Genomic DNA, 27,491 nt, shown 5'->3' with positions numbered 1-27,491 from the left:
CTACATCAACCGCGTTACTAAACGCTTCCGCTTTCGGTCTACGAGGATACGTGGACACACTCTCCCCTCTCGCTGCTATGCATCTCCTAGATAGATCTTGCGTGTTCGTAGGAAATTTTTTCAAATTACTGCGTTCCCCAACAATGTCAACATCGTTGACCGGTCAATACTAACGCCGACTTATTATTGACGGGACCATCGACGATAAAAACCCATGGCGGACCCACATGGAAGCAGCCACGTTAGCAACTGTTGGCCCCACTGGACCAAATCTATGACCGGTCAAACTCGCGGACCGATCACAGGTGACAGATTATCGTCCAGAAAATGATCTTAGGTGACAGATTAGCTTACCATAGGTGACATTCTGGGTTGTCACCGAAAATGGCCATCAATGACATTTTTTGGCTCACCTATGACACGATCTTGCTTGATAGAGGAAGTTGTACTGTCAAGATTTTGTTTTTTATTATGGCGCTTCAGTGACGGTAGGAGTGACGGCTGGGAAACATCACCAGGACATTTTCTGTGATGAAAAACAGTATTATGTGACATAAGTGAAATGTCGCAAAATAGACAAGATTTTGTTGTTGATACGGATTCTTCTTGTGAGGCAATGCCGGGACACTTGAGTCCTGCAGTGGTAAAACCGTGTATTCCCTAGGCGTCGTTCATTAAGCACGCATGGGAATCTAGGGGAAGATTAATTACGCCGTAACACATGTCCTCAGGGCGTGCTCACTTAATTCAGGAGACGGTCTGATGGTGGAACCTTGAGACTAGCCACAATGGGTAGTAACATAGACTAGTAACATGCGTATGTTACTAGTCTATGTTACTACCTCTATAGTGGGGAGTAAAATATGTATGGTAACATACAACACTTCATTTATTAGGCTATAGACACATCTTGCCTTGATATGTGTGATGTTACTCATACTACTAGTAACTACTCCCTCCTTCCCAGTTTATATGGCTTATCTTAAAATTTTCAGTTTCTCGTTTTATATGTCTAAATTTGATTGTTCCCCATCACATGCTCGTATTTCAAGGTGCATTAATTCATTTTATGCAAGGATTATGAGAAACTTGACCAATGCATGTACTTCATGCGCGCATGCATGCATTGCAATTAATGCATTGGTAAACACAATTCTTTGAGGAAAACGAGTGCATTAATTGAGTACTTTTACAAACCACGAAACTTTTTTCACCACATATCATCTACCTTGGTTGGTGAGATTTTTGAATTGAGCCCTATAAACCGGAAAGGATGTAGTAGCTATGTTACCATTTTCCTCTCTCTCTTCATTTATTGCTTGCCACATCATCTACTTTATCTAGATATGTGATGTTACTACCTATGTTACTCCCACTGTGGGTAGTCTGAGCCACACGGGCATGCTATGATGACCCTTGATGTGATGACACATTGGCGGTCAAAGTTGTCAGAACGGGGTTGGACCACCGGTCAGGCCCGAGCACAAGGATACTTTGTCATTAAGATAGCAGTGCTCCAATCCGAGATACTCCAATGATGCCCGAGGAACAAACTCCTTGGTAGGGCTTCACCGATTCTAGAAAAGCAAGTGAAGGACTTGATGAACCAGTTTGCAAGACCGATGACCGAAGATGAAGCAGCAGTCAGAAGAACCGAGGCATGACCTCGACATGAAAGACCGGTTCAGGGGCTACTAATGGTGTCCTGGACTAGGGGGTCTCACCACATCGCCACCCGGCCATGTGGGTCGGGCCAAGGACCCCCAAGATTATTAACCAATTAATGGGGCATGTTTGTTCATCCTAAGAGCGTCAAGATGGAAACTTTCGAATACTTGGCGCCTACTCCAAGACTTAGAGTTCATCAACATCACGTTTTACTTTAGATGTGACCAACGTATCTACAACCCCAGTATCTATATAAACCGAGGGGTGAGGCCCGTGGATGATCACCTCATACACACATAGATCTCGTGGTAGATCAACCTATAACTTTTACTCCCTCGAAATCAATACAATCAAAGTAGGACATAGGGTATTATCTCTTTGAGACAGCCCGAACCTAGGTAAGATCATGTGTCCCAGTTACCATCGTGCAAAGGCTACCAGCTTGGGACCCCCTACCCGATGTCTGTTGTATTTGACTCCATCACCAAGGAAGACAAAAACTTCATGTTGACATCATAGTAGGAGCCACCCAAACAAACGATATATTTTGTCAAAGGATCAAAGAGTACTACAATAACAATGTGATTGCTCACTCCAAATGCACAATCGGATCTCTCACTCATCGCTGGAGTGTGATCCAAGGCTGATGCAACCGATGGGCCAGATGCGTTGAGCAAGTCAACCTTGCATCGCCAAGTGAAATCCCCAAGCACAAGTATGAGCCCATCATTCAAGCTATATACAAGGAAATGAAATAGAGAAACGGCTCCAAACCCTTCACTTTGCATCATTGTTAGACAAATGCTTGATGGATATGAGAATAAAGTGTTGTAGAGAATCCACTGATTCCATATATCTGGCCAGAGCAAAAAATGCAAAGACCGTCAAGAAGAATGGTAGTGTTGGAGCATAGAAGGAAAAATTGATTGCGATGGTGGAGAGGAAGAGGGCATTGGCTACCGAATGGAAGGAGGAGTAGATGACTTGTTTCTATGAGATGAAGATGATAGAGGAGGGGAACTAGACGAAAAAGTTGGTGGCTGATAGAGGAAGCTGGCGGAGGAAGAAAGATAGACTTGAACTTGAAGAGAAAAGGCCTGCATTGGAGGCCAATGGAGAAAAAAATAAGATTCAAGAGCAAAAGCTTGCAATGGAGGTCGAGGAGTAAAGGAGCGAGAGGGTGGCCGAGGAACATGCTATTATGTGTGACCAACGACCCGGGAGGCGATCACCTAGGCGACTAGGGTTCGGTAGACCAAGGAGAAGAGCATGTTAGGGCGAGAAAAAAAATAGAGAGGCGATCACCTAGGCGACTAGGGTTCTCGCTGGTCCGTCGCCGGCCGCCTCCTTGGCGGCGGTGCGGGGGCCGGCATCTGCTGTCCCTGGTCGGCGTCGCGTGGCGCCGTCGCTGGTTTCTCTGTCTCCACTACGATATTATGGTCGCTCAGGTCGTCGTAGTAGATTAGTTCTCTGCTAAGCCGGTTTTGATCGGAGGAGCATACCGTGCATGGTTCTTTGAGATTCTCGTGGGGAAGTGGCGCTCTAGCGCTTCATAGATTGGATGGGGTGAATTGTTTAGGTGCTGTGGCAATTTGTGTTGGTGGAGTTGGATCAGAGGACTGCCAAGAGCAATGAGACACATAGCCTGGAATGTCGTGGGATGCTCTCAAACACGGCAAGTCGAGAGCTCCTTGAGATGCAAGAGCAAGAGAGAGCAAGTGTGATTTTCCTATCTGAGTCACACTTGAATAAAGCTAAGGCAGATGATCTATGGATTTGATTAGGTTTTGATTTCATGTATCAATCTGAAAGTGATGGCAAGGCAGGGGGCCTTGTGTTATTCTATATGAAAGATTACGATGTGGTCCTGAATTATAAATCGGCCAATTTTATAGATGTTCTATTTATGGCCGATGATGTGGTAGACTGGAGATTGACAGGATTCTATGGTGTTCCGGCATGGGATCAGCGTTCCTTATCTTGGCAGTTCTTGCGTGATCTCCATGCAAAAGGATCACATCCCTGGGTGGTCTATGGAGACTTCAATGAGATCATGTTTGCTTCAGAGAAGGAGGGAGGTAATGCTAGGTCTAACAGTATGATGCAAGCTTTCCGTGATTGCCTCTTGGACTGTGGTCTGGAAGACCTAGGCTACAAGGGTGACTGCTTTACATGGCAAAGAGGAGAGATTCAGTAGAGGTTGGACAGAGTTGTTGCTAACCAAGCATGGCTGCAGAAGTTTCCCTTGTCTGCAGTTACTAATGCTGAACATGTCCACTCGGATCACCGGCCACTGATCCTTGATACTGGATATGAGGAAGCTGTTCGTTTTGTCAGCCCGGCAGGTGTCCAGCATTTTGAGGCGAGATGGCTTCAGGAGGAAACTGTTAATGAGATAGTCAAATCGGCATGGGACCGAGCAAAGGCAGCAGGTATTGGACCCTCTCTTGCCGACAGGACCAAGGTTGTCCATGCGGACCTCCATGATTGGGATCGCAATGTTCTCAAAAGCCCAAAGAAGCTCATAAGGAAGCTAAAGAAAGAACTGGAGAAACTTCGCTCGGGACCAAACACTTTAGAGTCTCGGGCTAGGCTAAGGGAGGTGCAAGTACTTTTGGAAAATCTGATGGATTAAGAGGAATTATATTGGATACAGAGAGGGAGGGCTAACTGGTTATTGTATGGAGACCGCAATACAACATACTTCCACAATGCAGCAACAACTAGGAAAAAAAGAAATCAAATTAAGAAATTATTGGATGAGTCGGGTGTGTGGCATGAAGGTACGGATCAGCTCAAATCTCATGTCACTTCCTACTTCTCTAATCTGTTTACATCTGAGGTGCTGGATCCAGATCCGGTGGTTCTGTCTCGAGTTAAAAAATGTGTTACCCGGGAGATGAATGATGCCCTGTTGAAACCATATACAGCAGATGAGGTTTGCAAAGCCCTGTTTGATATTGGTGACCTCAAGGCCCCAGGGCCAGTTGGTTTGCATGCTATTTTCTGTAAGCGATTCTGGCCAATGTTAGGCGATGATCTCGTAATGGAGGTCCTAGCTGCTGTTAATTCTTGTAACATACCGGAAGGGTGGAATGACACAACTATCGTTCTGATTCCAAAGGTTAAAGATCCAGAGAAGGTCACACAATTTAGACCCATAAGCCTATGTAATGTGGTTTATAAGGTAATCTCAAAAATGCTCGCAGCCCGTCTTAAACTTATTCTTCCAGAAGTAATCAGCCCTACACAGAGTGCCTTTGTACCAGGAAGGTTAATTACTGATAATGTGCTTGTTACATATGAGAGTTTCCATGTTATTAAAAACAAACGTGTGGGCAAGGAGGGTCTGTGTGCCGTAAAGTTGGATATGCAAAAGGCATATGAAAGAATTGAATGGGTCTTCTTGCATAATATACTGTTAAAACTAGGGTTCCACGCCAATTGGGTTGATATGGTTATGCAGTGTGTGACCTCGGTTGAGTATCGTATTCGCTTAAGTTCCGATGTGACAGAAAGCTTTAAACCCAGTAGAGGTCTGTGACAGGGAGATCCACTTTTCCCATATTTGTTTTTGTTGTGCACTGAAGGTCTTACATCGTTATTTAACCATGCTGAAGAAACGGGTTTGTTGGAAGGGGTCAAAGTGTGCAGGGATGCCCCCACTGTTTCAAATCTGCGTTTTGCTGATGATTCATTGATATTAATGAAGGCCAATTCTTCTAATGCAATTGTGTTGAAGAACATACTGGACACATACTGCACAGCATCAGGTCAGAAAGTGAGTGTTGAAAAGTCCAGTATTTATTTTAGTCCAAACACAAGCATTGAAGAAAGGGTACAAATTTGTAACATCTTGAATATCATGACGGAAGCATTGAACGATAAGTATCTTGACCTACCAACTCATGTGGGATTGGATAAAACTGACACCTTCCAGTACTTGATTGATCGTATATGGCAAAGAGTAAACGGTTGGAAAGAGAGACAACTCTCAGCAGGTGGAAAAGAGGTGCTCCTTAAAGCAGTTGCTCAGTCTATACCATCGTATGCAATGTCGTTCTTCAAAATTCCCAAACAAACGTGCAAGGGAATAACAGACGTGATGTCGCATTACTGGTGGGGAGATGGGGATGTTCAGAGGAGAATGCATTGGTTCGCATGATGGAAAATGTGTGTACCTAGACGACAAGGAGGTATGGGTTTCAGAGACATCCATTGTTTTAATCTTGCTCTTTTAGCAAAGCAGGCCTGGAGACTAACTGAAAACCCGGACTCCTTGTGTGCACGTATTTTGAGAGCAAAGTACTTTCCTGATGGTGATCTATTAAACTGGAAGTTGAAAAAGAATTCCTCCTACACTTGGCAGAGCATTATGCAAGGGGTGAATACCCTGAAACATGGATACATTTGGAGAGTAGGGGATGGTGAAAAAATAAATATTTGGAGGGATGTGCGGATTCCTAACTCACCATCCAGAATGATTATTACCCAGAGGGGTAACCAGTTACTATCAAAGGTGAGTGATTTAATTGATCCAGCTACAGGTCACTGGGATGTGCCACTTGTGGAGCAAACCTTCTGGCCGATTGATGTGGAACGGGTCCTTGCTTTATCACTACCCACACATGATATGAGTGATTTTGTAGCATGGAGTTTGAATAAACATGGAATTTTTACAGTGAAATCGGCCTACCATGCTCTATGGTACTACCAGCATGGCCGTAAATTACAGAGGACAGATGGTTTGGGCGCCACTAGTGCTAACCCAACATGCAAAAGGTTTGGAAACTGAATTGTCCGGCGAAAGTTAAAAATTTTCTTTGGAGAACCTTACATGGAACGCTGCCATGCAATGTGGTTCTTGCTAATAGACACATCCCAGTCCGGCCAACGTGAGCCGGTGCAAGATGTGAAGAGAGTTGCGCAAGCGGTATGTGCTTTAGCAGCTAACTATGCTATTGCATGTGATCCAAAGGCCTCGTTAAAGAGGGGAGGTTGGTGCAAAACCCCTAGTGGATATGTCAAGTTAAATGTTGATGCGGCCTTTGATTGGGATTTGCTTCAGGGGGCGACGGGAGCAGTCATTCGAGATGATAGAGGACATATGGTTGTAGCTGGAAACAAGCTCATTGATTCCTGTTATGATGTACTAACTGCTAAGACAGTGGCTCTGAAGTTTGGGTTGAATATGGCGCTGACAGCTGGGTGCAATAGACTGATTGTCAACTCGGATACTCTGGAACTCATGGAAATAATGAATAAGGATGGCCAATATGCTGGAGATGCCGCGGCCATTGTTGATGATTGCTACCATCTGGCGTGTTAATTTAGCTCTATTGTCTTCGAATTTTGCCCCAGAGAGTCGAATGTGGTTGCACATGAACTAGCTAGGATTGCTAGAAGTTCGCTTTGTAATGAGTGGTTAGATAATGCTCCTTCTGAGCTTCTTCCCCTACTACTTAAAGATGTAAGCCTGATCACGAATGAATAAAGAGGAAGAAAAGTTGTCCAAAAAAAAAGACTATGCTACCTTTTTATCAAAAGTTGTTGTAAAGTATTTTAAGAGGTGTGTACCGAAGAACCCCTACATCATATGTCTGTTTAATTGTTGTCTTTTAGTTTGCTGTTTAATTATTGTTGAGGTGTGTACCTTTTAATGTTTCCTTTTTTTAAAATGTTGGCAAGAGAGCTGCCAAATTCATTGATCAGAAGAGGTATTACAAGTAACACCCCCAGAGGAGGAATGCACCGCATAAGACGAGTGCTAAAAAAGAAGAAAGAAAGGATTGCTCGGTTTATCAAGGGAAACCAGGCGAAAACCTAAGCAGCGCCAAGCACCACAAAACATACAACACGCCAGAAGGCAAACACCCCACAACACACCCGGCCGGGTACTCGAGCGCCTTCGCTGCTACCAAAGTGCACACCGAAAACCGTCATGTCAATCCAGGCTGCCACAAGCATCTCCACAAAACTCGACGACATCGAAGAGGAACGCTATGTCCGAAAGAGCAAACATATGCCGCTTCAATCCCACGAGATTGGCAGACACAACTTGCCTGGCGCACCTTGCATGTGAAGGGTGCTTCTGCTGCTCTCACGGAGATGTCACATAAGCCGTCGCCAACCACCTCCACGAACACTTAGTCCCTCTGACCGAGTCTAGCTCCAAGACGATGTCCTCGAGAGGAAACACGATGCCGGGCATAGCCAATGGCGTCGTCATCATCCGACCCGGGAGACCAGATCTAGGGTTTCCCCCGAAGCATATCGAGCAAGGGAAGGAGAGGACTGCAACATCGATGCCTCCAACAAGGGGACGGAGCCCGTAGGCACCGCCATCGACGGCTCCGGCCGCAGCCGGAGTACGGCTTTCGCCGGCAGCCTCACCCGCCCAAACCAAGGACCCAGCCAGCTCTTCCAGCAGATCACCTCCATGGCGCCTGAGCGCTGCTAGACATCTCACCCCCAGGCCGCGCCCACAGGAGGTCGCCGGCCGGCCACCCCTACCATCGGATTGCCCGCGAACCGCAGCTCTCCCCGCCGCGAGACCCAGGATCGAGCGCCCAGATCTGGTCACGCAGCCACCAGCTCCCCAAGGCGCAGCCTATTGTTGAGAAGGTGTGCCTCCGCCCTCGCTGACAGTGGTGTGTTCTTTCTTTTCTGCGCGAGCTCAGAGCTGTGCGTGAGAGGGTGGTTGGAGCCAAACAGGAAGGTGACAAAAAGATGTGGTTGGATGCCACATGTGCCTGAAAGGAACGGCTTCGCTCTGGGACCGGTTCATGTCACCCCGGCCTGATTAGTGTAAGACAATCATTAAAATATTGACCTCGGAGTTGCTTCTTTAATCATAAGTCTCCGTCCTCTATCTCATCCCTTTTCACACAGCAGGATCTAGATCTCACCTCGCGTCTATGGAAGTCTCCTATCCTCTTTCTTGGACAGCTTGAGAATTGATCCGTCGTCCTAGTGCGGAAGAAATCATCACAAGCTTAATTTCCCCTTGACTAGGTTGCAGCTGCAGGGCCTCGATCGGCAGGTAATCACCTTGAAACGAGCTTCTCCAGAGTATTTTGACCCCGTATCTTCTCCAAATCTCATTTGTTCTAGTTGCATGCGCAATCACCGTATGGAGATATCTGTGTGTTTCTTCTGCTAATCGAAACTGCAACCAGTATATATGTGTCCAGTAATAATACAGACGACTGTTGTTCTGGACCTCTTTGAGTCCATGTTCGGATCCCATCTAGCTCGTCTTGGCTGGATGGGATTTTATTTCAAATTCCATGCTCATCCGACAGAATAGGAGTGCGGCTATGCATCTTTTCGTTATTCTATTGCAAAACCTCTCTTGCAAAACACAGGAGTGCGTGATCGTAGAAAGAAAAAAAAATTACGAATCGATGGAGCAGCTGGGCCTGGTACCTTCACAAATAATGCGCTTGCTCTTGTTGTAGGGGTTCCGTGACATCTAATTGCAAATGGAACGCCGATCTACTGTCACACGAATGGACCTGGAGTGCATGCTAATTGATGAAACGGCAGAGCCCATGGCTCTGCCACCGACACTTCTGCGTCATATCACCGATGATTTCTCTGCTGAGCATGAAATTGGCAGAGGGTTTTTAGTGGTTTATAAGGTACAGCAACTCTGAGCTGATCCGGTCTTGATATAACTATATCTGAAAACTGTAGTTGTTGCTGACAAGGCAACTTCTCTCTGTAGGGAAAGCTTGGGAATAGGACTGTGGCAGTGAAGAGGATGTCCAATATGTATGTAGATGAAAGGGAGTTCCACCGAGAAGTTCAATGTCTCATGATGGTTAAACACAAAAATATAGTACGGTTTCTGGGATATTATGCTGAAACACATTGGACTATGGTAACCCAGGAGGGAAAATTCGTCATGGCAGATGTAAACCAAAGATTGCTCTGCTTCGAGTATCTTCCTAATGGGAGCCTTGATAAGTATATCACTGGTAGGATCATGTGGCACGCAAAGGTTCTTTTAACCTGTATTATCATCATTGAAGATCATCTATTTTCAGTTCACCATGTCGCATACTATCTATACATTTGAATAAGTACGTCAAATAATACAAAGCTGCCTTTATCATCTCCCCTTTGTAGATACATCTCGTGGACTTCAGTGGAGAGACCGCTTTCAAATTATCACAGGAATTTGTCAGGGGCTACATTATCTTCATCAGAACAGATTTCTGCACTTAGATCTAAAGCCCACAAACATATTGTTGGATGATAATTTAGTACCAAAAATTGCTGATTTCGGTCTATCTAGATGCTTTGTTGAATCACAAAACTGGGCTAGTACTTCGATACGTCGAACAGCGTAAGTTTGCTAAGCCTCTTGAAAGTTCAATCTTTTTCCTTCTTCTATGATTTATACTAATACTACAACATCTTGCTCATTAACCAATCACATGGATATATTTTTTTGCAGTGGATATATAGCACCCGAATATTATAACTATACTGAAGTCACACACCAGCTTTCGCCCCTTCTTGATATCTATAGTCTTGGTATAATAATAATAGAGATACTCACCAGCCAGAAGTGGAATATTGACGCTGATGAGGTAAGAACAACTAGGTCTTCTTTCAAAAATAAAGGTTGTACTTTAAAACTAATGCATTACTTGCTTATCTGTTTAGATGCAGCATAATATCTCTCTCTTTCATTTTTAGCAATAAATCCACCATGGACTACATATTTTGACTGAAAGCCTTAAAAAGATCCTGTGACATTATAAATATGAAAACTAGGATTTGAAGGTTTGAACCTCTAGTTGATGGAAGGCACTCACAACCCTACCACACTATATATGTAGAAAAGAAAGACATGTTGAACTACATCTGAAGTACTGTCATGTTGCACCGATATTTAGCACTTCAAAATCCCTCAAATTAGCATGTTGAACCAGATTGAAATCATGGTTTTAGGCTTTTAGCTATAACATTTAGTGCATTGTGTCGTAATTTTTTTAAACATGGTTCAACATGCCCGAATATACCTTTCCTTTCTAATGTTGCCTAATGTAGTTCTTGGTAACACATCGAATGGTGGAAAGAGAAAATTGAGTGCACAAGGATCTAACAACATTTCCTTTCGACTTTCAAAGCATCAGGATAACAACTAGATTTACAAATGGACCAAAAATGAGCATGCACTTAACGGAGACACTCATAGCAGTAGTATAAATTGTTGAAAATGGAAATAAAATGAATCAAAATACATATGGTTGGATGAGTAGCAGTTTCCAAAAAAGAGTATATTATATTCATATTCATTTTGATTAGGCGTAGATCGTAATGTCTATCTGGCGGTTGTCGGCCATGCTCTAGTCTTGAGTGACCGGTTATTCGGCCTGGTCTTGGGCTGATAAAGTTGGAAATCTTTTCTTTCTATCAATTCATCTTGGCGCATGTTTTGTGTTTTGTTGAGAGAAAAAACCTCACCAACCATGTCCCAGTTATCTCCAACTGGAACTTTGGATGCATATTTCTTTTTAATTCAACTTATACCTGGTTTCTTCCGATATGTGAGAAGAAACTAGGGGCACACCCTAATTAAGTTCTTGAGAATTTTTCATTGTTAGCTTGAGGTCTTAGTTGATGTGGTTTTGTGTAAGCTGTTGACATCATGTATGGGGTTAGTATGTAGTACTGCATACTTTTATTTCATATTTTAAGAGATGGTGCTTCTTTTCGTAACTCACAAATTCTATTCATAGGTAGTTGAAAGTTGGAGTAACATGGTGGAGAAATCACATAGCGACGTACAGATGGAACAGGTACGCATATGTGCTGAGATAGCAATAGAGTGCATCCGCTTCAACCCGGCAAAGAGACCGGATACACAACATATAATCAGTAGACTCGATCAGATAAAAATCATGGACGGATATGTCAAAACTGGCATGATTACTTCACATCAGGTAATATCACTCACATGCCATCCATGATATCCTTCCCACAATACTTAATCTTGAGAGCTCGTGTACACCTCCCTTTGGACTTTTGGTGTACGAGCTAGCAGATGAAGTGAAGTGTCCTTGATGGTTATTTTAATAGGCCAAAGATGCTCCAAATGAACTGCATCAAGATACGCCTGACGCACCAGGAGAGACAAGCTTTAAGGTGAGCTCTCATCTGAAAGTACATGTAAATAGTGATATGTTGATAAATTCGAGATACATATATCTATTTGTTATCCCTGTGCCCTCATTATTGCTAACACTTGGCAAAATATTTTTGAAACTATATTTTTGAAGCAAGAGAAACAATTTTCAAATGCCAATTTTTCGAAAAAGAAGTACACATGTATATATTTACATCTTCGGCGAGCCTGTAAATTCTCATGAACGAAAGATAATTTTTGCACCTGCGTTGCATAAATACTGTTTCTATGGAATCGCTATTTGTGGTAGTTTGGCAAAATACGAAAAATGTTCCTCCATTCACCATTTGCGTTGATGATATTTTTTAGATATGCCCAACAAAATCAGAAAGGAGGGAGTATATCAGATGGATGAGAACACAACTTCCTACTTGTTTTTCTTAAAATTATCATGGAGGGAGCCTCAAATTAGTAAACATAATATTTTATTTCGGCAAAGTCCGTACCGATTCTATGGAGTCACTAATACCAAATTATTTTTTCCCATGTGGTCATTTTGTTCTACCAATGATTTTTGATATGATATCTGACTGGCATACTCATTTGAGATTTTGCCTCTTGCAGGTGTTAAAGATTGGCGTCGGTGCTATCTCAAAACGGAACTTGAAGAAAAGAAAGATTCGGGCGGCCATGGAAAACAATCCTCACCAGTCTGCTTGGCTTGAGGGGGCGAGAGAGATGGAGGAGGACCCAGTTACTGTTTCGCTCGGGCCCTCGGGCCCTCTCTTCCAGAAGCTCCGTTCTGTCATTGCTTCGCAAGACAGTCGGCTGAAGAGGGTTAAGGTTGAGATCCTGTTTCTCGGCCAAGGACTCAAGGGATTGTGCAACGGATTTAGCAAGGATCTATTTGAGGCGCCGCAGGATAGCATTACCAGGTGCTGGATGAGGCAGGTCCGGGATCTGTGCTATGATAAAACAGACTACCCCGACCAGGTCATGCACTTCATCCAATACTCCGGTACTGGTAGGGGTAAGATCCGTATTTTTTTGGGGAAACGTCTTGGATCCAAGATCTTTCGGGTTTCCCGTAGGCTCACCTGGGTTTCGTTGCCAAAAGTGAAAAGGTTGAAGCGAGGCCTCATGATTGCAAAATTATTAGCATTGCTAGCTCGTGTCGAGGATGTAGATGAAAGACGCGAAAGATTCAAGATTTCTCCACCGGAAGCCAGCAAACATGACTATTCACAAGCCGCCAGCGCCGGTATCAGCCACCCCATGGCCCGACTTCCCATCCAACTCCATGTCGACAAGCTCATCAAGCTGCTGGCCTTCGACCACGACGACAATTTGATAGAAAAAGAACTCAAGGTGGTAAGCATCTTTGGATCTGCAACTTCTGACAAGACAGCAGTTGCGAGGACCTTATATCACCGGTATGGAGGGAAGTTCCAGTACCGGGCTTTTCTACGGGTGTCTCGAGATCCAGATATGAGGAGGCTTCTCACCGACATGCTCTCACAAATCAAGGCCCCACCAACCCATACAGTTTCTGATGTCCAAGGACTTATTGAAAGTATCACCAAACATCTGCAAGGAAAAAGGTATTTCCTATCAATTAATTAAGCAAAACGTGCTGTGCTATTCATAAAATGAAGCTAATGGCAACTAACATAATTCTGCGCTACCCTATCTTTGGGGCTGTCTGGATAAAGCCCCAAATAAAGGCCAAAATGAAGCGTTTATACATAAAAAGAGTAAAACAGTAAAATTATAAGCAAAGGGGATACCTTACTGTGATACCAATTGAAAATCAGGTCTATCAACTAGAGGGGCAAAAATAGGAGCTTTTTCAGCCAATTCTTTGTATGTGATACATATTTTCTGTGTAATTTTGTCCTGCCTCATGTATCTTGTTGTGTTTATCTCTTGTCTTTTGTGTAATATAGTAGTAATATATTTCGTTTGGCCAAAAAAATCTGCAGGTACTTGATTATAATAGATGATCTATGGTCCACGTCAGTCTGGGTATTATTATCCGAGCTCTCCCTGATGGTGATTATTGCAGAATAATAGCCACAACACAGGTTGAGGATGTAGCACTGGCATGCTGCAGTTACCAGTTAAAGCATATATACAAGATTACTCCTCTCAATGATGATCAATCAGGAAAATCCGAGGGTGGTTGTACTACATATCCTAGTTCCAAAGGGTTGAAAGAAGCTCTAAACCTTGTGTACAATAATCTTCCACCCCATTTGAAGGCATGCTTGTTATATATGAATATGTATCCAGAAGGGTACACGACCAGGAAGGATGAATTGGTGAAGCAATGGGTTGCTGAAGATTTTATCGGCTCAGTACACGGACAAGACAGAGAGAACACCGCGGGATGTTATTTTGATGCTCTCGTCAGTAGTGGACTGGTCCAATCCATAGATACCGATCATAATGGTGAGGTGTTGTCATGTACGCTTCACCACATCGTACTGGATCTTATCAGACAAAAATCCATGGAGGAAAACTTTGTCACTGTTGTGAATTATTTTCAAACAATTCTAGGACTTCCTGACAAGGTCCGTAGACTGTCTGTCCAGTTGGGAGGTGCAAAAGGTGCAAATACTATACCAGACAATATGAGAACATCCCAAGTTAGATCACTACTATTTTCTGGATTCTTCAAAGGTGTACCCTCCATTGTAGAATATGGGCTTCTTCAAGTTTTGATTCTTCATATTTGGTCTGATCAAGACAAGACTTTTGACCTCACTTCAATTGGTGAACTATATCGACTGAGATATCTGAAGATTGAGTGTAATATCACCGTCAAGCTTCCAGGCAAGATTCGAAGGCTGCGGCACTTGGGTACTCTGCAGGTAGATGCAAGATTAGCGGTTGTTCCATCTGATATTATTCATCTGGATAAGTTGCTGCACCTCCGCCTTCGGAGCGAGTCTATTTTGCCTCACGGGGTTGGCCATATGACATCTCTTCGTACTCTGGGTTATTTTGATCTCAACAGTAACCCAAAGATCAATTTGATGGATCTTAAGAAGCTGACAAATCTGAAGAATCTTCAGCTCACCTGTTCTACACTACCGCCAGCTGAATGCCTTGAAAAGAATATGCAACTCCTGAGCTCAGTCCTTAACAAACTTAGCATCCTGCAGTCTGTAACTCTTGTACCTGCTACAGGCTCCTCCAATGTAAATACTTTACAGGCTGATAATGATACTGGTGCTTCAAGCATGATCATTTCATTTGATGGCTTCAGCAGCGCGTCCCCTGCCCCAGCGCATCTTCGGAGACTCGAGTTGTCACGTTGCTGCTGCATATTCTCCAGACTCCCAAAATGGCTTGGTGAACTTGCGCGACTCTGCATTCTTAAGATTGCAGTTAAGGAGCTATCGAACGAAGATACTGATATCCTGAAAGGACTACCTGCCCTAACTGTTCTGTCGTTGCATGTCATGACAACGTCTGCAGAAATGATTGTCTTTGGCAAGGGAGGGTTCTCAGTTCTCATATACTTCAAGTTCACGTGCACTGTGCCTTGGCTGAAATTTGAAGAGAATGTAATGCCTAATCTCCAAAAGCTCAGGCTAGGTTTCAATGCTACGACAGTGGATAAACAAGGGATCATTATTGAGCACTTGTCATGCATTAAAGAGATATCTGCAATAATTGGTTGTGTGAGCGTTGGCGCAGAGTCTGCCTGCCAGAAAGCAATTATGAACGATCCAAGAAATCCTAAAGTGCAATGGATGGGCTCGATTTATGTTGGCGACGAAGGTACAGGACACGTGGTGACACATGAAGCCCAGGAATATTACAGAGCTCAAGGTAAGGTTTCGGGGGGAGGTGAAATCATGGATGAAACTGATGGAATTCAAGATGAGAACAATGAAGTCGCTGGTAAAAGCAATCCAAGAAATCAAATGCTGCAATCCATGGGTTCAATTTATTATGGTGGCGAAGGTAGAGAAATGGTGACACACAGTGGTGGACCCAGAAACCGACCAAGGGAGGAGCTAAGTGGGACGATGATTGTTCAGGAGGTGCCGGTCTGGTTCTTGAAGCCCATGACGGTGATAGGTGGGTTACTGATGAGCATCATCTTCATGTTTGTCTTCGTGCTTCTGGCCATAAGCGTGTTGGAATGGTTGGTCTAGCTCATCATCCGCTCAGTCATCATTTCGAAGCAGCATTCCATGGCCACTAGTTGGGATGTTGCCGCAGCTGGCTGGGCCATTGTGCTGGGCTGGTTGATGTTGCCCATCATCGCCTTTCTCTTGTCCAAGATCCTTTCCTTTCTGGTCTTCGACGCATCCAAGAAACTCCTGGAACTGGAGACCTGCATCATCCCGGAACTGCAGCACACGATGCAGGCAGTAGATCAAGAGAGGATGATAAAGAGATCAGAAAAACTGAAACCTGATGTAGCCACACTGGACAAGATGGCCGCCATGCTGAGGCACGCCCAGGAGCAAGTGGAAGACATCTTCGATGATGCTAAGCAAAAGATCGTCAGTGGCGACATTCTCTATGGCGCCGTGCAGACCAGCACTGGTTGCTTCAACAGGAGCCGTCTGACGATTACAGGAATCATCCGGAGCGGATCGTCCCGGCTACTGCAGTGGACGCAGAGCATCTCCACCTTGTTTCGGTGGTTCCGATGCATGCGTGGATTTCTGTTATCTACCATATGTTATGCCGACCAGACTGCACCCTCAAATTTCTCGGGGAGATGGTCCTATTGCTTGTGCAGCTCCTTTGACTTGTTCAATAACTGTTGTAAGTCCATGCTCTACTGGTTAGTTCGTATGGTTGAGTTTGCCCGCTTGTATCTGTTGGAGTTGTGTCGAATATAGTGTACAAGGTAGGTTACAGTTGGACTTGTAGTTGTATTGTGTTTAAATAGGATATGGAGTCATGTCCTAGTAGGACACTTGTATCCTAGGCCTCTCATATATAGCGGGACTAGACACACGATGTAACATATGCCAATATAATAGTACAGGAACGCAAGAGAAGCTGGCGAGTTCGCAATCGGAAGCGCCGTATCGCGGCGAGTTCGCCATCTCGTCGAGATTGGACTGCACGTAGCGGCGGATAGTATGGTCGTGTGCGCACATAAAGCTGGACGTGCGGGCGATGAATCAGAAGATAAATCGGGCGAGCGTACAGCGGAAAAGCGTGCTAGCGGATAACGAGGATCCTCTGGGCAGCAGCGTGTGTGCAGGCAAACGACGGCTGGCAGGCCAGCGGCAGCGGAGGCTGCGGCCCAGGCGATTGAGCTGCTGCCAAGGGGCCCGGATGACCAGCGCTGAGTCGTGCGCTAGAGCTACGTGTGCAAGCTGAAGCAAAGAGCAAGCCGGAGATTTGTTTGGAAAACAAAACTGGACCGAGTCCAGAACTAAGTCCTCGTGTTCGACTGGGAAACCTACAGGTGCGCTACTAGGTAGCAGCAAGGGTCGGGTCGCCGTACAGGACAGAGGCAGTCAGGTCCAAATCAAAAGGAAAAAATCCATTGATGATACGCATCCATTGGAAGGCAAGGACAAGGCAAAGCAAAAGCTAGCATTGGAGTTTTGTGCAAGGGAGCCGAGCCACCACGTGAAGGCTAAAGATTATAATTCTTTTGGTTTTTTCCTCAATATAACTGACGATCTGCTACTAACTCCTCAATAATTATTTTGGTGTTGTGTAAACATTGCCTCAATAACTGACGATCTGCTACTAACTCTGCTTATGTTTTTTGTGACCCATCTGCTAGGTTCAGAAGAAGACACTCACTGATGGGATTACATCAGAAGAGCTTTAGGCTTCACAATGCGGTGAAGCTGTGAAGGAATGTGCAGCCAGCAGGAAGGTGGTTTACAACTTGAGACACCAAGCCAAAATACAGCCAGGCCAGACCACTGGATGTGTGAGATTTGTTCCTTCTTTCTGTGTGTTGTTCATCTTGATGATTGTTTGTTTGTACACTGTTAGAGTGAACCAGACATATATTACCATAGTAATCTACTTCCACGGTTCCACCTATATCACTACTGCAGTTGTGTCATGCGTGGATTACTACTGTGGCTGGGACGCATTAGTAAACAGTAAATATGTTTCTGTAGTAATAATGTTAGCCAGTAGCCCAGTACAAATGCCATTTCTTCAGTGTGCTATATATGTATGCCAAGGAGTTAGATACTCTGATCTCTAGTTTATTTTAATGTTCTTTTTTTGTTTTTGGCTCTTGTCCTCGTCCAGAAAATCTGGTAATTTTATTTCAAGAAGCTAAACCTCAAGAATTGGTTATTGATGAACTTGCCTAGTCCCCTTATTTTCAGTCTATTAAGCAAACTGAGGAAAATCAGGCTAGAAGTTATCAAAAGGCACTATCTTACGTTGACAAAATATGGTCTAGCATTACAGTCTTCTGCTAGAGTGAGTTTATATTCTACCTTCAGCAGCAACTGTTACTACATTTATAAGAGTCGGTTGTCCACCAGCAGTTTCTGTGGAATAGCTTAACTCCCTAGATTCAGGGCGCGGCTTGCCATGCGTCACCCTTTCAGATGGATAAGTCGCTGGATAAACCGTTATGTAGATCACTGAAAACAAATAGCCCTACGGACTTAGACAAAGGCCATCAAACAGTAACAACCATTACTATGCCAACATTACAGTTATGTTACTATTAACGGAGGGAGCTATAAGTTTGTGTTGTAATAAGTCATCTGATATATGCTCATACTTAAACCTTATTAGCTATCATAACTTGTGTGTTGTCATGCTTATGTAACGTCGTTAGCTCATTGCGATACTTATACATAAACTGTAATAATTGCTCAATTCTTAGCGTTAATTGCTACTATCATTAGAAGGGAGATGCAGTAATCCTCTCGAATTAAGGTCAGTGTCATCATGCAGAATGCATCTCATGTCACCAATCTATCCCGATTCGCTTCCCCTGAAACTGACACCACAAACCTCTGCCTATCGTCGCCACCTGCACAGCAGTGCAGATGCCCTCGGATTCCTGACATCTTCCTCCCTGCATTCCTCACCCTAAGATAGAAAAAAAAAAGCGCTCCAACCCTGTAACAACTTTCTGATAGCCAACGATGACAATTTTGTCCGAGTTATGCTGGCTAGGCGTTATTCTACTTCACTTAATAATAATATTTCAACATACAAACAAACGCAGATTGATTTTATTTTAACTAGCGTCGAGGGGAGTTTCCCCCGGCGGGCATGTTGCTCTTTAGTTTTCTAAGCTGTTAAGCTTTGTAATACTTGATTGATACATGACCGTGTTCTGCTGGGTTTCATTGTTAATGCAATGGAGCCGGGGCTAGGCCCATTTTCTCTGAAAAAATATATTATTTTTAACTGCAGTGCCTCGTTTTGTTCTCTGATCAGAGACATTGGTATCAATCTGATGGAATGTTGACCCATTTGTCATAGCAGCTTATGTGCTTGTGTTTTTGGACCGTGTTCCGAGATTGCTAGTATTCCCCATCACCATTTCAGTAACAAAATACAGTAGTTAATTAGCATGAGTTGTTTCGGTACCTGACCCGACACAAATTTTGGCTGAGCCGCACATCTGAAGAAGAAGAGAAGTGCCCTCTCCTCTCTGTTCCGCCACGTCTAAAAACATCTGCAGAAATTAAATTAAATTAAATTAATCAGCCACGATATTGATTGAGTGGGCTGCAGCAAGAAGCACCTTGTTCAATCTGAAATCGACGGCGGGTCGATGAGACGAGGCGAGATATCTGTACCTCGCGAGATCCGATCCGGTACCAAGGCTGCTGCGCCCCTGCGAGCTCCGGCGAAGGGTCGCCGTGCCTGGCCCAGAAATCCTCGCCGTCACAAGGGTCTCGAGAAGCGTCGACGGCGGGGAGGGGCGGGGCTGTGCTTGGCCCCTCCCCGGCGAGAGATTATTTTTCTTCCGCGGGGCTCCGGCGATAGAGAGACTCGGTGATGGACTCGAAAGAAGTCCACATCACCCCCTGGTGTTTCAGAAACAGGCTAACCCACACCCCCAGCCCTAATTCCGGTTAATTGACCCCCTGGACTATCCAAAACCAGGCAAAGCACCCCATGTCGCTGATTATGGTGGTTTTTGCAAGCGGTTTTGCCTACGTGCAGAAGAGATATGAGGCGTGCAGAAGTCTGAAGTTTCACCCAATCCCCAATCCCCATCCCTAGTTCCTCTCTTCCTCCTCCCCTGTTCGTCTCCATGGACGCCAGCTGAAGCTTGCCCGTCCTTGTTCTCTAGTTCCTATCCTCCTCTCTTTGTCTCCATGGCCGCCCCACCTCCCTAGTTTCTCTCCTCCTCCGATCCATCTCCCGGGACATGGAAACGCCATGGACATGGACCACCTCGTCATGGCTCGGTGTAACAGCGGCGCATGGAGTACATCATGTGTACTAATTTTGTACAATACAGATGCATATGCACTGAACTTTATGCCATTTTCTGAAGTACATGCCCTGTTTTGTTGCAACAGATGTTCGTGGACCGGAGGAAGGAGAGAGCAGAGCTGCTGCGAGAACTACTCAAGAGCCCGAAACTGAAGCATGCTCAGAGCATTAGTACTTGCAGGAAAAAAACACAGGGAATCATCCCAGGGGCCCAAATGGTGTACATTATACTATTTATAGGCAAGTGTCTGAAAGGGAACTGTTGATTGCAGAGCACTGTTTCAATGTGTACTGTAGCTCACCGGCCGGCTAGTTGTTTAATTATGGTCACACAAGTACCATGAAAAGAATACTAAGATGTCGGTCCAGATTAGTCATGGAGCAAAAATCGAAATCTTGGAAAATGGCAGTGGCCAGGGAGCCAAGTCGTATCTTCTGAATTCGAAAAAACTGCTTTAAAATCTTCAGAACCTAGACTGTTCAAGTGCATAGAGATAATCACGATATACACACATTAACTAAACAAACAGTAGCCCAGTGCAACTGTGGTGCGTTAGTACTAATCACTGGACTGATCGAAGACTATCTAGGTAGGCGTGTGACATCTGAATTCAGAAAGGATCGTTGCAAGCACCAGTTTCAATGCGTGGTTCACACAGAGAAGGACGTGTGTGCGGGGCGTAGAGGAGCTGAGCGCCTCACCTGGAGTAGTCGCGCTGCTATGCTCACGCGGCGATTATCACGTCTTGCCCCGCGGCCATCTCGTTGAAAGGAAAGAGGGAACGAGGCCCAAACAAACATGAGGAGCAGTTAACCCGTCAAGAAAACATGAGGAGCAGTTAAGTCCAAGAACCACCCTACCAAGCCCATGTGGCAATCGTGGAGAGCCACACAAGCAAAACCACCGGCAAATACCACTCGAATTGGGATTAGGGGGTCATTTGGCCGGTATTAGAGCTCTTAGGGGGTTAATTAACCGGTTTTAGAGGTGAGGGGGTGGATTAGTGGGTTTCTGAAACCCCGGGGGGTGATGTGGACTTCTTTCTGATGGACTCTGATTTTCATGATTAAATTTCCGTTATCCAAAAATTTGAATTCATTTCTTGTTTCAAATATTCACTTGTCGCATACCATATCTCAACAGATTGGCGTAATTTTTCTACCGCGTGTACAGCCCCATAATAATAGTGTTTCTCCAAAAGAAAACTCTGTTGTTCCGCGTCTTGGACTAACCATCCCTTAGAGGGTATTGTTAAAAGATCCTCGATTCCTAACGAAATCGATGTAGTAGTGGCTTGATGGAAGCCCAGAGTCTTTAGTTGATCCAGTATATGGGATGTATATCCCATTCCAAAATGATCTATTAATCTGCTAATAAGTCGTTTCATACCAGTTCCGTCTATCTCTTTATTATGAAAGACCAGATTGGCCCGTTCCGCCATACATAAGTACCCCCTTTTCGGTTGAGTAGGATTCGACAATTGCTGAGTAGGATTCGACAATGGGCCTGAGTCAGTGATTCGAAAATTTAATTAACTTGCCTCAATCTCAATCTGGATTCGCGTGGCAAATAATGATGATACTAGGGAAATCGGAATGCCCCCCGAAAGGGGAGGGGCATCGCCGAATCTAACTTTCTTGTTTAGGTAGTGTATGAATAGGCCTGACTAAATCCTTGTATGGCTTCCTCTATTTCTCTATAAAAAGAAATATGACCAAGAGTGGTTCGAATGTATATCGAACGAATTTCTTTTTTTCTTAGGGTGAGGAATATGACCAAGAGTGGGCATAAATCTCATGATAAGTCCCCAAAGATTCATATTGAACTTCAATCGGAACTTCTCTTGACCCAATGACGCGTTGATCCAGGTTCCATCGTAGCCACAAGGGACTATCTAAACTGATTAGTTTTTGTCTATAAGCTCCCAGTGCATCATAAGAACTAGAAAAATGGGGTTCTTTATCTTTCCTATATTTAGAATTATTATTATTATTGTAATTTACTTTTAGATTTGGGTAGTTTCTGCAACTATTATATCTATTTGCACAAATACCTCGACGCTTTCCAATCGTTAATACATAAAGCCCGATAAGCATGTCTTGGGTTGGTACGCAAATAGGATCCCCAATAGCGGGAGATAAGAGATTCATATGAGAAAACATAAGTAAACGGGCTTCTGCCTGAGCTTCCAAGGATAAAGGTAGATGAACAGCCATTTGATCTCCATCGAAGTCCGCATTGAAACCCTTACACACTAATGGGTGTAAAGAAATAGTACGCCCCTCTACTAAAATGGGTTGAAAGGCCTGTATGCCTAATCTATACAGGGTAGGTGCTCTATTTAACAGTACAGGATGTCCCCGCATAACTTCTTGAAGTATTTCCCATACAATGGGTTCTTTTTCCCAAATTTTCCTTTTAGCAATCCTTACATTAGAAGTGGCGCGTTTCGTGATTAAATCGCGAATTACAAATAGCTGAATTAGATTAAATTTCCCATGTGCATTAGATTTTCCGGCCCATTTAGCATGTCTCTTTCTCCAAGTTTGTCTGGATTTAGCCCACATAGCGGGAGCTCCTCCTATCAGATTGTCGGGGAGCAACTAGTTAACGAGCGCTCCTTCGGGAGCCTCGCAACGATCAGCGCCACTTGGCGCGCTCTCAGCCATTCGCCATGTGTCACGCTCTGGACGCTCCCTTCGGATTTTATTTTTATTTTTATTTTTTCGCACGCGTTTTCGGCTTTTTAAACGGTTTTTTTCCGGGTTTTTTCGACGTTTTGGTTTTCCCCGGTCTTTCTTAGCTTTTCGATCAAAAAAAATTCGAAAAAAAAATTTTTGCACGAAAAAACGCGTTTTCTTTTTTTTCCCTTTCGCGAAAGTCACGGTTTTTCTTCCGCAAGAGGCACGGTTGTGCTTTATCGAGAGTCACGGCGTGCCTTTCGGAAACGAAAAAAACGCGTTTTCTGTTTTTTGTTCATTCGCGAGAGTCACAGTTTTGCTTCCGCGAGAGGCACGGTTGTGCTTTCGCGAGAGTCACGGCCGTGCCTCCCGGAAAGGGAAAAACAAAACACGTTTTCTGTTTTTTTTTCTTTCGTGAGAGTCACGGTTTTGCTTCCACGAGAGGCACGGTTGTGGTTACGCGAAAGTCACGGCCGTGCCTCTCGAAAAGTGAAAAAAATACGCGTTTTCTGTTTTTTTTCTTACGCGAGAGTCACGGTTTTGCTTTCGCGAGGGGCACGGTTGTGCTTTCGCGAGAGTCACGGCCGTGCCTCTCGGAAACGGAAAAAAAACGCGTTTTCTGTTTTTTTTTCCTTCCACGTGAGTCACGATTTTGTTTCCACGAGAGGCACGGTTGTGATTTCGCGAGAGGCACGGGCGTGCCTCTTTCGGAAAGGAAAAAAACTGTGCTTCCGGTTCGGTTTTTTCGCTCGATTTTTTCGTGAAAAAAGAAGTTCGTCAAAACCTATCAACATGGGATCTAGTTTTGAAGATCTCGACGCGAGGAATCCAATGGTGAAAACGATTCGAGATTTGGACGCACGGTTTAAGAGATAAAACGTTTTGAATAAACGGATCTACGAAAAAAGGAAAAACTCCCAGGTTGCGACAAGTGGCGCGCTGCATGTGCGCCACTTGTCCTGACCTGGGAAAGTGGAGTGTTCTTTGCAATGAGTACTCCTTAATTAGTGATTTTAAGATTGTCGGCTGAACACACATGCTACTACTTCAGACTAGCCACAGTGGGAGTAACTTCAGCGGTAACTTCAAGTCCAACTCAACAAATTTGTCTATGTGGCAATGAGTTAATGAAGAGAGGTAGTTCTAGTAACTTAGCTAGTTACTGTAACATCACACATATCAAGGCAAGATGAGTCTATAGCATAATAAATGAAGTGTTGCATGTTACTACACATATGTTACTTCTCACTATAGAGGTAGTAACATAGAGTAGTAACATGAGCATGTTACCACTCTATGTTACTACCCATTGTGGCTAGTCTCAGAGATGCAAAGGTAGCAACGCAAAAATATATTATATTGCTCCCCCGACGGATCGAATCTAAGACACCTCGCAAAAGGCGATGACCTGCCGGCCAGTTAAACTAGCTGGCACTGTTGACCGTACAGCAGCGGAGAGCCTCAATGACCAAGTATAACGCAGATTCGATTATTTTTGAAATTTCGAAGGTCCGACATTTTTTAACAAAAATGTGAAAGCTACATGAAACGCGAACACTTTTCATATTTGTGAACAAATATTAAAAAAATCAGAACATTATTTAGAACGCGAACACTTTTCTAGAATTGAACAATCTTTGTGGATATGAACCTTTTTTTACAATCACGATTTTGTTTTCAAAACGTCAACGTTTTTATAATCCAGAAAACAATTCAGAGCACAAACATTCAAAACAGGAAAATTTTCTGAAATTCCTAAAAAAATTAGAAACACAACAATTTATGGAACGCTGACATTTTTTGAAAGTCAGAACAAAATTTGAAACACAAACAAAAAATGCAAACAATTTACGGAACTATGGAGCAAGATTTGAAAACACAAACGGTTTTTCAAAAATGAACAATTTTTGGAAAAGTGAACATTTTTTGAAATATAGAAAAAATTGAGAACACAAACATTGTTTTTGAAACAGGAACATTCTTATTGAAAAATAATTTTTTTAATGAAAGTAAAAAAGAAAAAGAAACAAAAAATAGAAAATAGAAAATGGAAGGAACTAAAAGGCAAAAAGTAATTGAAAAAGAAAAAAGGAAAAGGAAAAGTAAAAAACGGTTTACGAACCTTCTAGAAAAGGTTCTCAAAACCAGAAAAAAACGGCTGGAAAACTCTAGAAGATTCGCAAAACCGAAAAACGCTGCAACACGTTAAGAGGCCAGCCCATGTCACCGCTTGATCGCCGGCTCGTGTGCGAAAGATCGACAGTTTGACGCATAATGCGTCAAATAGGAAATTCCCACATAGGCCACTCTTTTTCTATAGAAAAAAACTACCTTTATTTTAACTCAAAAAATACAATTCTCAAAATAAGATAAAACATCAGAAGCAAGATAATAAAGTGTGGAGAATTCAAAAGAATATTATGACGTCAAACAGGAAGAAAACATTACACCTTAGCTAAATTGTGTGCATCTCCGTTCAACTTGTGGCAAAATAGGACCTCACGGAGTTCTGCTTCTTGACACGAATCTCCCGCAGGAGAGAGATAATAAACATTTTTTTAGTGGTAGATAATAAACTTTCTTAAGTTTGGAGACCTCATACTATTGATAACTTGTAAACAATACGTAAATAACCTTGTACTAATTTGCAAATCCATCTCTAAGGAGTTGTCTCTAGAATCACCATATATAATTCAAAAGGAACTTACATATGACACTTTGATTGTATAGCATAAAATCCTCCACATTGGTAATGATGAACGTATTATTGATTAATTATTGGTACTCGGAAACATTATTTTATATCAGTATGTTTTGAATAGCCAGCCAAACAAAAATATGTATCTGACAATATAAATCTGTGCCATATACACCACTAGCATTATACTAATAACTATCATGATCATTGATCATCTTAGTATTGTCAAAATACATCACGGAAGGAACAGAATGTGGAAGTAAAGAAAAAAATAATCAATTTTTTTTAGAAAAAGAGGAGGATCCCCGGTCTCTGCATCTGGGCGATGCATACGGCCACTTTATTAATTATTCTCACAAGACCTTACAAAGGGATACAACAGTAAGACTAAAGCCACCGTCTAAGCAACAACTGTGGCTACACCTATCCAATTAATGAAGGGGCGCTGATAGCCTGGGCCTAATACCAAACAGACATCGCAGCCAAACCTAAACATCTAAGGCCTGAGGTCCCAACCAGGACGCCTGCCGGGTATGAGGCACCTACCAGCCCGGCGCACTCCTTAACCAGCACGTCTGCCGGGTATGAGGCCGCCGCAGCCAGCTACCACCAATCCATCTTCAGAGTTATAATGTTGCATCTACCGTGCCAGATCTCTCTACCATCGACGCCACCACGACGCCAAACAGCGTCGTCCTCCTGCGCGAGTCCATCCTCCCACATCGAACTCCGAATCTGCACTGCGCCACGCCGTCGAGATCTGTCGCCATCAATGTGTAGGATGAAGCACCGCTCCACCAAAGATGCTGTCCGCTGGTCTCGCGAAGCCGAGTGCACCTCCAAGAATGCCGCCCCCAAGGGGGTAACGACACATGATTGCCGCCAACATCCGATCAGCTGATCTAGGGTTTCCCCCGGAGGTATTGAGTGGATTTGGGAGCTTCACCTTGATGATGCCTTCATGAAGGAAACAATGATAAAGTCATAGTCATCACCGGCTTCAGCCATCGACCGAAGACCAGGTTTTCACCCGGATCCGTCCCAAGAAATCCACCCGACAACCTGTGCACCGTCTCGACCGCCTTCAAAGCCCCAGATCCAGCCGCCTAGATCCGGCGACCAGCCGCAACAACAGTGCCACCGTAGGAGCCCTGGCGCACCGGCCACTGCCTGAGTGTGCCACAACTGGAGCCTAGGAGGAGGGCTCCCATCCCGCCTCGCCAAGCCGCAAGAGCCGCCGAGAAGGATCCCGCGCGCTCGTCACCGTCTCTGATCCGAACCAATCCATAGCAGATCGCCATCACAGATCCGCCTTGGACAGGGACTGCACCACGCCATTGCCGCCGCGGGAAGCCCTAGCTTCACCAGCCGCCACCCTCCAGGGCCGCCGCCCCGGGATCCAGTCAGAACAACGCCGCTGCCACCAGCCATGTTTCGCCGCCACCGACCGGCCAATCCGCCGGCCACTGCGACCTACGCCGTCATGACCAAGCACGCCCACCGAGCAGCCGGCACCACCAGATCTTCCACGAAGCACGCAGCTCCGCCGCCTCCTCCCATCACCATGCCGCCACTGCGCCATCGGCGGACTCAGATCTGCCGCGCCGCCGCGACGGCTCAGATCAGGGAGGAGGGCCCCTGCGCCCCGGGTGACCCGCCTCACCCAAAGGAACGCAGGTATTTAGCTCATTTGTGTACCAACGTGGCATTCAGTCTAAGTATAACACTCCAATGTGTGTCATTTTGTCAAAGTCACTAAAAAATATGTCTATGGGTCCAACTGTTGTAAAAAACAATTATTTTTAAAGCAGATATATATTGTGCCTGAACTCCTAAAGGTTTACTACTTGGGAGCAGAAAATGGAAAATTGCCTGCCA

General features: G+C 44.3%; 1 protein-coding gene, 1 long non-coding RNA gene and 1 pseudogene across 2 annotated transcripts; 2 read left to right on the top strand and 1 right to left on the bottom strand.

The window, feature by feature from the left end:
- The first annotated feature begins 8,529 nt into the window (after positions 1-8,529).
- LOC123080838 (disease resistance protein RGA5-like) lies at positions 8,530-16,839 on the top strand (annotated as a pseudogene).
- On the bottom strand, positions 12,663-20,403 carry LOC123080841 (uncharacterized). The gene is made up of 3 exons (XR_006438554.1): positions 19,588-20,403; positions 19,376-19,463; positions 12,663-13,396 (listed from the first exon to the last, which is right to left on the bottom strand). It is a non-coding gene; the product is annotated as an uncharacterized lncRNA (long non-coding RNA).
- Positions 16,018-16,839, top strand: LOC123080840 (uncharacterized). The gene has a single exon (XM_044503787.1). The coding sequence runs from the start codon at positions 16,018-16,020 to the stop codon at positions 16,675-16,677; it is 660 nt and encodes a 219-aa protein (XP_044359722.1). The 3' UTR covers positions 16,678-16,839.
- Positions 20,404-27,491: the final 7,088 nt, after the last annotated feature.

This window comes from Triticum aestivum, chromosome 3D (assembly GCF_018294505.1).
Source record: "Triticum aestivum cultivar Chinese Spring chromosome 3D, IWGSC CS RefSeq v2.1, whole genome shotgun sequence".
NCBI classification, from domain to species: domain Eukaryota; kingdom Viridiplantae; phylum Streptophyta; class Magnoliopsida; order Poales; family Poaceae; genus Triticum; species Triticum aestivum.
The sequence above is the reverse complement of the archived record's forward strand: the minus strand, read 5'-3'. Positions and strand labels throughout refer to the sequence as shown.

Coding starts and splice junctions, on each gene's coding strand:
- LOC123080840 (XM_044503787.1), top strand. CDS start 16,018: ATGGCCACTAGTTGGGATGTTGCCGCAGCTGGCTGGGCCATTGTGCTG.